This window comes from Sinocyclocheilus rhinocerous, unplaced genomic scaffold, assembly GCF_001515625.1.
Source record: "Sinocyclocheilus rhinocerous isolate Xijiao unplaced genomic scaffold, SAMN03320098_v1.1 scaffold697, whole genome shotgun sequence".
Taxonomy (NCBI): Eukaryota; Metazoa; Chordata; class Actinopteri; order Cypriniformes; family Cyprinidae; genus Sinocyclocheilus; species Sinocyclocheilus rhinocerous.
In genome coordinates, this window is record NW_015664033.1 from 1,196,835 (window position 1) to 1,208,921 (window position 12,087).

General features: G+C 38.5%; 3 protein-coding genes across 6 annotated transcripts in view; all 3 read left to right on the forward strand.

Moving 5' to 3' along the window:
• The window catches only part of LOC107729535 (bryoporin-like), a 3,731-nt gene extending 2,417 nt beyond the window's left edge, over positions 1 to 1,314 (forward strand). For both annotated transcript variants that reach the window (XM_016540091.1, XM_016540090.1), the window contains exon 3: positions 657 to 1,314. In XM_016540091.1, coding sequence (XP_016395577.1) covers positions 657 to 1,083 — 427 coding nt within the window. In that variant the 3' untranslated portion in view covers positions 1,084 to 1,314. The remainder of the gene's footprint in view (positions 1 to 656) is intronic.
• Positions 1,315 to 2,480: 1,166 nt separating this feature from the next.
• Positions 2,481 to 4,795, forward strand: LOC107729534 (DELTA-actitoxin-Afr1a-like). The gene is made up of 3 exons (XM_016540089.1): positions 2,481 to 2,699; positions 3,281 to 3,412; positions 3,874 to 4,795. The coding sequence occupies exons 2-3, from the start codon at positions 3,309 to 3,311 to the stop codon at positions 4,322 to 4,324; spliced, it is 555 nt and encodes a 184-aa protein (XP_016395575.1). The 5' UTR covers positions 2,481 to 2,699; positions 3,281 to 3,308; the 3' UTR covers positions 4,325 to 4,795.
• Positions 4,796 to 9,179: 4,384 nt separating this feature from the next.
• LOC107729533 (5-demethoxyubiquinone hydroxylase, mitochondrial-like) overlaps positions 9,180 to 12,087 on the forward strand; it is a 10,387-nt gene continuing 7,479 nt past the window's right edge. For all 3 annotated transcript variants that reach the window (XM_016540085.1, XM_016540087.1, XM_016540088.1), the window contains exons 1-3: positions 9,180 to 9,386; positions 9,783 to 9,958; positions 10,124 to 10,238. In XM_016540085.1, the coding sequence (XP_016395571.1) occupies positions 9,296 to 9,386; positions 9,783 to 9,958; positions 10,124 to 10,238 (382 nt within the window). In that variant the 5' untranslated portion in view covers positions 9,180 to 9,295. The remainder of the gene's footprint in view (positions 9,387 to 9,782; positions 9,959 to 10,123; positions 10,239 to 12,087) is intronic.

The following is a 12,087-nucleotide window of genomic DNA, read 5'->3' on the forward strand; positions in this document are numbered from 1 at the left end:
TTTTAACCCAAAAAGCTAATTATGCTCCCTTCGAACTGGTTTTCTTTAAAATACAAATCTTTGTAATCCCAGGCTATCTGTAATCAGAAGCACATTTATAACTGGAATATAATTTAATTTCATTCACATGTGTTTCATAAACACATAATCCTTTATGGATTACAATCCGCCATCAAAATGATACATTTAATTATTCTGGCTGCTGTCAGAAAAGGCTATAAACGATCCACCACCTGCAGGACCCGCACATGCGATAGTCTAGTAGCCGGGACAACTTCTTTATGTTTACAGACGTTACATAATGACGCAGTGCCATGCTCAAATTTCCCACGAAAACCTACCCATTCCACTCAAATTAGAAAACATTATTATAAGCTGACCGTTGTGAATCGGGCTAAAGTAAGGCGATAGTTTTGAACACTGGCTGGTTATGTACTTGCTCAAATATTGATTTCGGATCATTTTTAACCAAAAAAAAAGTTACAGACTGCAGCTTTAAATTATTTTGATGAGTTAAAGTAATGAAAAAACATTACTATGACTTGCTGATCACATAATTTTTGGGCAAATTCTTTTTATTTACTCAATGTTATTTATTGTAGTTGTACAGGTCTTTAAAATATTATTGACCAATGTCAACTATAATCTTCTCTCAGAGTGTACATGTCCAGTGGGTTCAGTTACCATCCACCTCAACCCACCATCCGCACCACCAAGACCGAGGTTTGCTCATTCACTAAGGATGACAACACTGCCACCGGAGCTGTGGGCATCTTGACCTATGACCTCTTCCACATGCAGAACCGTATGTGCACTGAGCGTATGGCCGTTCTGTTCTCTATCCCCTTTGACTTCCACCTCTACAAGAATGTGATGGGCATCGGGTTGTTTGAGAGCAGCCGTGGATGTGACAAGGCCCTGTACAAGCACATGTATGAGGGGAAGGACTTCAGCCAGTTCACCCGTGCAGATGCGGGGGGAACTGGAATCATCCACAAAGGAAAGAAAATAGACTTAAGGGCCACCATGTCTACTGTGGGCAAGGCTATTATTAAGCTAGAGGTCTATGACAAGATGGGCTAAACAATAAACAAATTTTGTCTAAAAGTAACACATATGATTAAAATACTTTTTCCATATACTTTTTATAATCTTAAACATCATACGCATATTAAATGTCATAATGCACACGCCATTGTGCTTTCATATGTTGATGCAACTTTTTGATGTCTGTATTAATACCTGCATTCATGCTGCCCAGTTTTCTGATTGTAAATCTCAAAATGTGTCTAAATAAAAAGACTGTTTTGAATACTTATGTTTGGTTCTGTGTCACTCTGCACTACATATACATATATATACATATATATACATATACAGTGAGGTGATATTTTGGCTGACGCTTCTATTTAAAGAAACTTGTTGCATTCATAAAACATACATTAGTATACATCAATTCATAAATATATTTCATAAAGTATACATACATTTATGCACTCCTGGGGAATCAAGTCCATAAACATGTTATTGCTGTAGCATCATGCTCTACAAGCTGCCCTTTGCTTTTCACATACATTTCTTATAAGAAACATCAAATGAAATGTAATATTAAGCTATTTAAAATCATGAACCATGAACAAATGTTAACTTATATGAGCAATATCACACGAGTAGATGTGAGACATGGCTGTATATTGGCACGGCTGTGATTTTCAAACAGACGTTATCTTTATTAACAAACCACATATTTGAAATCTAAACAAGTACATTCTCACCTAAAAACTCTTAAAACTACAGGTGCATCTCAATAAATTAGAATGTCGTGGAAAAGTTCATTTATTTCAGTAATTCAACTCAAATTGTGAAACTCGTGTATTAAATAAATTCAATGCACACAGACTGAAGATTCTAATTTATTGAGATGCACCTGTATACATTCTGTGGCACAAAAACAGTATTATTTTTAAAATTATGAAATGAAGTCGGCACCAATAGCCTGGTTAGTGCGTTGACATACAGCGTGACTGCGCTCACGGTGACCCGAGTTCGATTCCCGTCTCGAGTGCTTTCCTGTCGTCTCTCTATTGTCCTATCTATAAAAAATGCAACAAAAAAAAGCCCATAAAAATATCTAAAAAAAAATATGAAAGGAAGTGAGCATATTTCGAGGCTCATTCTGTCATTATTCAAAACACATAACAGAACAAACATTCCCATCCAAACTGTTTCAAAATACTATTGTTAGTGTACTAAACACTACAAAGACTAATTATTACTAATTATCAGGAAACCTCACCTAAAACGTATTCCTGTAAATGCTGCCATACCTACTTGTTTGAATCTGAGCTTGCATAACCCCTTAAAAATTTAGTAATTTCCGAGACAGATCTGTACATGCAACTTCACTGTTCTGGTCTAACAAATCTATAACAACCAGTTTTGGGTGTGGAACTGTTCCAAGCATTTTCCCACCAATGTCATTGATGCCTCTTGAGCTGTTATGTGTGTGAGAGTGTGTCTCCATGTTTGTGTAAAGAGGGTGTACACTAAATTTGAGTAAGCATGCTTTTTTCGCAGGTGGGTATGTACTGTTCTTGTTGCTGATCATGAAGACTTGGAAAGGGACAAAGTAAAAACACAGTGACTCTTTCGGAACGCACTGTTACTGAGCAACACACACACTCCGGAGTACCACAGAGGTAAGCCTTCATTCTCCTACTTAATAATCAAAACTAAATGCTAATGTATACTTTTATTTCCATATTAAAATTATAATAGCAAGATAGTTTATTCAGTTATGGACACTTGAGCAACTCTATTTCACACTCTTTGCTTCTTTTAAAAGCAGTGCATTATAAAATTGAAGATTGCTAGAGGCACAATGGTTTTTGAAGTGTGGTCTCTGCGTGTATTTACTGTGACCCTGTTTATTCACTAGTTAACATTGACAATGGTAATAAAAGAGGGGCAGAAGTGAACTTGAGAAGAGCTATGTGAACTTAATCTAATGCTTCTATGCTTTATATTTAAGTGTATGCACAGACCAGACAGTACAGAATCTTTTTCAGTAATAAGACCTGAATTTAACACTAATTCAGCACAGCAGTTTAAATAGAGGACAATTAACTTATGACAGCAAACGTTTTATCACAGAAAAGTTATTGTATTTTCGCTGCTGCCCTGCAGTGTAAACAAAACTGCATTTCCACTGCTTTTTACTGTGAGGTACAGACTTCTTTTCTCACACCATCCCTCTCCTCTCTACTTCTCTCCGTTTCAGCCGTCAATCAGATCTATCGTGAACCATCATGACTGAGTCTGCTGAGGCTGCCGCTGCCAACGTGAGCAGCAAGAGACACGCCACCATAGAGATCGCCAACCTGACAAACAACTACTGCCTGCTCAACCCAAAGTGAGACTACAACCAGAAGCAAAACTAATGTTAAACCAAGCATTCAAAACTAAAACTTTGTATCTAAACTTCTATATGTGTAACATGTATGTATCTATTTAAGGAAAGAAGCATAAAATGCATTAAGATGGAAATTCTGTTATCACTTATTCACCCTCATGTCTTTCCAAACCTGTAAGACTTACCTTCTTCTGAGGAAATGTTGTTTTTTTTGTTGTTTTTTTTGTTTTTGCATGAAATGTTATTTTGGACCCCATTTACTGTACTTTCATTTAATTGTATGGACAAAAATAACAATTCTTTAAAATATCATTTAGTGTTCCAATGAAGGATGAAGGCATACATGTTTGGAACAGACAGAATTAGAATTTGGGGTGGTGAACTATCCATTTAAATGTGCATTTTGTGTAGCAATAAATGTGTGCGTGCTTGTGTATGATTCATGCATATAAATCCCACAGGGTCTATCTTGAGAGTGGTGAAACCTCCAATCCACCTCAGCCCACAGTGCGCCCCCTCAAGACCGAAGTATGCACCTTCAGCAAGACCAGCGCTCAGGCCACTGGCAGCGTGGGGGTTATGACCTACGACCTGTTCGAGCGAAGCAGAAATGACTACACTGAGACCCTGGCCTTCATGTTTTCTGTCCCCTGGGACTACAATCTGTATAAGAATTGGTTTGCAGTAGGCATCTACCCGAAAGGAAAGGAGTGTGACCAGGCCCTTTACAAAGAAATGTACTATCAAAAGAACCCACAGGGCTTTGTGAGGGAGGAGGCCAATGGGTCAGGCATTAACTTTGAGGGAAAGTCTCTGGACATAAGGGCCACCATGTGTCCTTTAGGCAGGGCTATCATAAAACTGGAGGTGTGGGACAAGCTGCTGACTCCTTTGAGTCAGCAGGTTTGCTAAATATAAACCAGTCTGCCATTTTACCAAATCAAAATAATATAGAAACTTTTTTTACATGCCCTTATATGTTATCACCTGTATCAAAAATGTTTGCTTATACATTTACCAGTGTAATGAATCTAGCACCATTTCTTTTTTAGCTCCCTAGCCAGCTCTTTAGGGTAATTTGAACTCTGTAAAATTATCTGAGAGTGTTTAAACTGGATCTAATACCTCTGTAATATCCCACACTTTAAACTGTTTGCTTTTTCTGTCAGAAAAACGCCTCAGATGTGTGTTTACAGTCTGCTTATGCTTCCTGCAGGCTAAATCCGCTCTCATATCAGGCAGCCATTGTGTTGTTATTCAGTCGAACCATCTTCTTGGTGATTTTTTTGCTCCCTCATCAGGGCAGAGATCCCTGTGAACAATACACACTGTCTGTACCGACTGCCACTGCTGAGGTATTTTCAAATAAATATGTATCTGCAATTTCGTAGTAATTCCTTTGCCTTTTTACTGAGCCTTGAAGGCTTGGTGCTGTATGTATTGGTGTATTCAAAATCTCGAATGAGAGCCGAGGCTGTTTGCCGTAAGCTGGAAATGGTCCTGTGTAAATATTTTGCAATATGTATTTGGAAATTCCTAATGCCTGAAGAGGGCAGCTGAACCATGGGAACCGAAAGACAGAGACGAAGATATAAAGAATGAATCACAGCATCAAAGAACTGGCAGAGCACATTTTACAGCTTTAAACTCCTCTTGTCCTGAATAATTCCTTCAGCAGGCACTGAATAATGTCTCTCCAGCTTACTCAATACTCACAATTCCCAATCAGAAACGTCAATGCTAATTTATCAGTAAGAAATGGAACTGTAATTGGAAAATTAAAGGTTTTACAAGCAACTATTACTACTTGCCTAAATCCGGACGGAGCCGATATCGATTTAACGCACTTAACAATTTAACAATCGATTTAACAAACCAGTCTTCAAGGTCAAAGAGCAAAATTTGTAGAGAGCACGCCTCAGAAGACTGCAGCACTATTAACAACATCAAAAATAAAAACAAGTCTGTTCTAAAATCTTAATTCAATGGAGTAAATTTCTTCTCAATCCATTCTTAATACTACAGCCCCACCATCACCAAATAAGAGCAATGATCAAAGGTTTCTTTCTCTATGTGCTGTGACATTTGCATGGAAAGCCATACATAATACAGGCTAAACGTCAGTTATTTAACAGATATCCCTGGAGCATTATTGCAGTGTAATAGGATGGTGGAGAACTGCTGTAAACTGATGGCAAGTGCTTTTCTGATGCTACAGTGGGTATCTTAAGTCAGGTGTGTGGATTTCCCTCACACTTGAGCTTGAAGCAGTATTCTTTTCTTTCCCTAGTGTATTTATTTTGCACTGCGAGGGGAATATTCCCCATTTTGCTTACGCTGTTGTGTATTTGTGCATTTGAGCGTGTGTATGCATGTCTGTGCACGCCACTGGGAAATGGCAATTAATATTGACACACATGCCAAATAAATTTGCACCTGTACTTAAAGGTGTACAATCTTAAAATAGGATTTAGCATATTTAAACTGAGCTAGAACAAAGTAAGCTATTCACAGAGTTCACACTTTTTCCCAAAAAGTCTAAATGCTACTGTTCTGTGCAAACATTGCTGTTTGTTTGAGACAAGGGGTCCAGTTTTGGCTGGTTATCTTCAAACGAGTCTCTGCTGGTAGATGTCATTTCGCCAGTAAATAGATGCCAAAAAGCATCTTTCTTTCTTTTTTCCATTGACGGCCATTCAAAAATAAATTTTCAGAAAATACGGACAAAAACAAGCAACACATGAATTGGAAATATTCCATTATATTACATTATATATTTTTGGAGGGCTCTTAAAGGTGTGAAATTTTGTTTGTGACTATTTTTCTGTCTGCTCTGTGAACCAAAATCCTGAAAAAGATTTTTTTCCCATTTCTATTTTTGATTTCCATTTGGAGGACAAGCTGTTTGGTCACTAGAGCTCTCACAAGGAGAAGTGGTAATTTGTGAAAGGACACACATAAAGTAAACCTCAGAGACATCTGAGGAGGGAATTGGGCAAAGGTTGTCCTAAAATGTGGGATCTGCCAGAGTTAGAGCTAATTTGAGGGTTTTCACTTTTCAGATCAGTGCACAAGATCAGTAAAGAACTGATAGTGTCGCATTTCAACTGCAGAAGGTACAGTGATGTGAATTCAAGATCATAGTAGTGTCTTAGTCCATTTTGTTGTGTCAAAGTCGAGTCCAAGTCTTTAACCAATCGAGTTGGAGTTGGAGACGTTTACTAATGTCTTGTTATCTTAAATTTATGTTGTTAAATATTACATCTTTCATGTTATACATAACCTGGACTTGACTGTACTCAGAAAAATTTATGTCAAGTTTGAGTACAAATTTACCAGAGAGCGTGACAAGTATAAGTTCATTCATAATTGACCCTTTGCAAACACCCGCCCTCCTTAGTTACTGTTGCTGAGTCCGACAAGCCATGCACTCTCACGCCACACATCATGTTCTCACGCAGTGAAAAATACATTGTGGAGCAAAGAGAAAACTGACAACACACCGACATACAAGAGAGCAGGTAACTTTTGGTATGAAACAAAGTCTCAGCTTTCAAATTGTCATTTTCTAAGAAATTCAAACAATAAAATCCATTTTGTGGCTCTTCAATGTGTCGTGACAGATCACTGTAGCACCTCATTTCAAGCGGCATTCAGACCCATGTCTTCCTCTTTACTTGTCATAGCACAAAATAAACCTGAACGAACATCAGAAGCTATCTTGTTTTAACTGCGGAAAGACATCAATACACACCACTTTTCAAGCTCAAGTCCACCAAAGTTAACCTCCTCTCCAGTCTGGTTTGCTTGTCGGACAAAATGGCAGATTCTGAGTTATGATTGGTCAGATCGCCTGTCAATCACATGCCCAGCGAAGGGTTAATGGGACTCAAGTCCGGACTTGATTCAGAGTCCGACATTGAGTACCCCAACTCTGGATCACAGTGAGAAGTCCAAGAAGTCACCTTACTCGATATCAGCGAGATGTTAATTGTTATGTAATCTGACACTTAAATGCTCAAGCTCTTAAAAGGTGGATAAATTCAGATTGGCTGTCAATGCTTTTGTTGTTCATCCATTGGAAAAAATTGTTCCGAAAGGGATTCCATTGATATCATTCCTCTGTGCCGTTCTCATTACAGCTGTGGTTTGGACTTCCCCGTTCTCACATAATGAGAATGATTATTAAAACATCTTCCTATGAACAGGCCTTTACACTGCATTCAAAATACACATTTTATTACATTCCCTGGGAATCTAAACTCAAAAATGGTTAAACACATACTTTAAAAAAGAATACAGTCTTTGTCTTAAATACAGCAGTAATGTCCATACATGTACAAGACAGCTGTGATCACAAGTAATTATCTTTACATGCATTGTGAATACTTTTCTTCAACATTTTCTACCAGAAACTTCCACAAGGCCGGTTGCACAAGAAACATACATTTAATTTTGAGTCTGAAAATAGATTCATATTGGTAAATCACAATTCAATGGGGTTTACTGCTGCTATATGCTATTTGCTAGAGGCCCTATGCTCCTTCTTGGAGTCAGCGGAATAAGAAGATTTGCTGTGTGAGAGTGCCACTGTGTGGAAGGATGAGGTAAAGTGACTCATGCAATATGCATACAATAGGATGCTATGAGCTGTTAAGAGCCATGTATAAGATACAAATATATAAAATAAATTTCATATAAATAAAATAGACAAGAAAGCTTTCAGTTTAACATTCAACTATCTTTTGCTCACAAAAGGGAAGAGTAAAAGAGAAAAAGACAGAAGCGAGTCAATGTGTGTGTGTACTTGTGTTTGCTTCAAAAATTATTTACCGCATATTTGAACTGTGCTTCAGTTTTTCAGTGGTTCTTGGGCAGCAGGCCTCCATACTGTTCTCTGATCTCAGCGATGGCAGCATTCAGACGCGCTGTAGGTGCTGTGTCAACCCCCACCAGCAGACGCCCACTCGGTTGTGTCCAGAATGACAGCATCTCCTATACCAACAAGAATATCAACAAATCCAGCAGAGTACCATCTACCATGTTCCAGATATACATGCGCTGTACAATACAGCAAAAGAAATTATCTGTTCCATTGCTTCATACACATCTTGTTTTATCTTTTGATTTTTTATCAGCATTTATCAGAATTTGAACCACACATGAACTTTCATCTAACACAGTTAATACTTGCAGAATATGTAACCTTTAAAAGCAATCAAATATGCCTTTTAAGTGAGGAAAGAGATTAAAAGACATGTTGTAAAACATTAAACTGTTGTAAACATTATGGTAAGCAACACTGTCCACAAAAAAAAAAAAAACAATGTTGAATGCAGATAGGCCTACTAAATAATGCTATTATTAAGAGATTAGTAGCTTTAACAAAAAAAAAAAAAATGATAGCATTAGGCTACTTGTTGGTTAAGCATTTAGGCTACCAACAAAGTTTGGGCACGTACACAGGAGTCAGCTACAACCTCACAAGAAACTAAATAATTGGCATGTACCTGTATTATTCGGAATATTGAATTACTTATTTATTTAATCGTTTTAACACGTGACTTGTTATAGTGCAAAACAAGTCACGTGTTAAAACGATTGAATAAATGGTCATTTATTCAATATATATTTTATAATATACAATAAATTCAATATATTTATTTCATATATCAGCTCAGTTTTATTTTACATTTGATGAGACATTTGCGAAATAAATGTCTTACCTAAGCGCGAAGGTAAAGTTTTTCGTAACACCAGTCATTGACGTAATATTCAAGCGCCGACTACAGTGTTTAGTAAACGCTATGCGCGCGACACCGCCCACCTAGATCCTTTCAATGACATTTATCGATTTTTCCGTTATCAAAAACAATTGCAAACATGCACAGGTTTGTCAGACCTCAGCTTTTGCTTTGTGATTCTAAACAGCCATTATTACCGACAGCGGGTCAACTTTGTACAAATCACAAATGTAAGTGTTACCGAGACAGTTTCATAACGCTCCGGTTACTATCGTAACCTCGGTTCCCTGAGAGCGGGAACGAGACATCACGGAGATATTTCTCCGTTATGGGAACTCCTTCCCTTCCAACCTTTCCTGGAGTCCTATTGGCTCCCGCCAGTCCAAATGACTGGCCGATTGACGCGAAGTATGCAAATCGCATGCAAATACTGACGAGCTCGAGAGGCAGTATAAAATGCGGTGCACGCGACAATTACGTATAATGTCATTTCTTGTATATATAATATATTTAAGTGCTCAGAGCTTCTGTATATTAAAACAAACTGCATGTGTGTTTGTGTGAACACACCAAGAATGTTCTTTCTATGGTACTCACTTACCATTGCATGTTTGTGTGACTTTCAGCTGTTGTGTCCAGTGTAAGGGCATATGTTGTATTGCCTCCCACCAATGATGAAGAAGAAAAAGCCATGCTTCACAGGATGATGAGAGTGGACCATGCAGGAGAATATGGTGCCAACCGAATCTATGCTGGTCAGATGGCTGTTCTTGGCCATACACAAATCAGTCCACTCATTCAGGTATCACTCCATAAACCAAAGCTGGCAATTATTACACAAAGATTACCATTTCCCTATATCACATTTGGAAGGGTTGTTATATAAGTTTGTTTAGAAAGAACAGCGTTCAGTGAGGTCTGATGTAATATGGAACTAGGCATTCAATGTGATGATATATCAATTAAGGAAATGTGGGATCAAGAGAAGCAGCACCTGCGAAAGTTTAATGAGATACTGGCTGAGAACAGAGTGCGTCCGACCCTCCTGCTTCCGCTGTGGAACATAGCAGGATTTGCTCTTGGTAAGTGTGACCTTTACAGTATTTATTTATATATATATATATACAGTGGGTACGGAAAGTATTCAGACCCCCTTAAATTTTTCACTCTTTGTTATGTTGCAGCCATTTGCTAAAATCATTTAAGTTAATTTTTTTTCCTCATTAATGTACACACAGCACCCCATATTGACAGAAAAACACAGAATTGTTGACATCTTTGCAGATTTATTAAAAAAGAAAAACTGAAACATCACATGGTCCTAAGTATTCAGACACTTTGCTCTGTGTTTAGTAGAAGCCCCCTTTTGATCTAATACAGCCATGAGTCTTTTTGGGAAAGATACAACAAGTTTTTCACACCTGGATTTGGGAATCCTCTGCCATTCCTCCTTGCAGATCCTCTCCAGTTCTGTCAGGTTGGACGGTAAACGTTGGTGGACAGCCATTTTTAGGTCTCTCCAGAGATGCTCAATTGGGTTTAAGTCAGGGCTCTGGCCGGGCCATTCAAGAACAGTCACAGAGTCGTTGTGAAGCCACTCCTTCGTTATTTTAGCTGTGTGCTTAGGGTCATTGTCTTGTTGGAAGGTAAACCTTAGTTCCAGTCTGAGGTCCTGAGCACTCTGGAGAAGGTTTTCATCCAGGATATCCCTGTACTTGGCCGCATTCATCTTTCCCTCGATTGCAACCAGTCGTCCTGTCCCTGCAGCTGAAAAACACCCCCACAGCATGATGCTGCCACCACCATGCTTCACTGTTGGGACTGTATTGGACAGGTGCCTGGTTTTCTCCACACATACCGCTTAGAATTAAGGCCAAAAAGTTCTATCTTGGTCTCATCAGACCAGAGAATCTTATTTCTCACCATCTTGGAGTCCTTCAGGTGTTTTTTTAGCAAACTCCATGCGGGCTTTCATGTGTCTTGCACTGAGGAGAGGCTTCCGTCGGGCCACTCTGCCATAAAGCCCCGACTGGTGGAGGGCTGCAGTGATGGTTGACTTTCTACAACTTTCTCCCATCTCCCGACTGCATCTCTGGAGCTCAGCCACAGTGATCTTTGGGTTCTTCTTTACCTCTCTCACCAAGGCTCTTCTCCCCCAATAGCTCAGTTTGGCCGGACGGCCAGCTCTAGGAAGGGTTCTGGCCGTCCCAAACGTCTTCCATTTAAGGATTATGGAGGCCACCGTGCTCTTAGGAACCTTAAGTGCAGCAGAAATTTTTTTGTAACCTTGACCAGATCTGTGCCTTGCCACAATTCTGTCTCTGAGCTCTTCAGGCAGTTCCTTTGACCTCATGATTCTCATTTGCTCTGACATGCACTGTGAGCTGTAAGGTCTTATATAGACAGGTGTGTGGCTTTCCTAATCAAGTCCAATCAGTATAATCAAACACAGCTGGACTCAAATGAAGGTGTAGAACCATCTCAAGGATGATCAGAACAAATGGACAGCACCTGAGTTAAATATATGAGAGTCACAGCAAAGGGTCTGAATACTTAAGACCATGTGATATTTCAGTTTTTCTTTTTTAATAAATCTGCAAAAATGTCAACAATTCTGTGTTTTTCTGTCAATATGGGGTGCTATGTGTACATTAATGAGGAAAAAAAATTAACTTAAATGATTTTAGCAAATGGCTGCAATATAACAAAGAGTGAAAAATTTAAGGGGGTCTGAATACTTTCCGTACCCACTGTAAATAACTTGCCCTAAGGGCAAGTTATTTGTTTTTCAATTTTTTATTTATTATTTATTTATTTTTGCCCTACGGGCAAGTTATTTATTTTTCATTGGCTCAAGTTAAAAAAATATAGATGTGAATCATTACCAAAAAAATTTTTTAATTGGATGAATGAAACATTTTTTTCAGTGTA

What these genes read in the sequence shown, in the direction of transcription:
- LOC107729534 (XM_016540089.1), top strand. Translation starts at nt 3,309, where the DNA reads ATGACTGAGTCTGCTGAGGCTGCCGCTGCCAACGTGAGCAGCAAGAGA. An exon ending in TACTGCCTGCTCAACCCAAA is followed by an intron (nt 3,413 to 3,873) that starts GTGAGACTACAA and finishes TAAATCCCACAG; the next exon opens with GGTCTATCTTGAGAGTGGTG.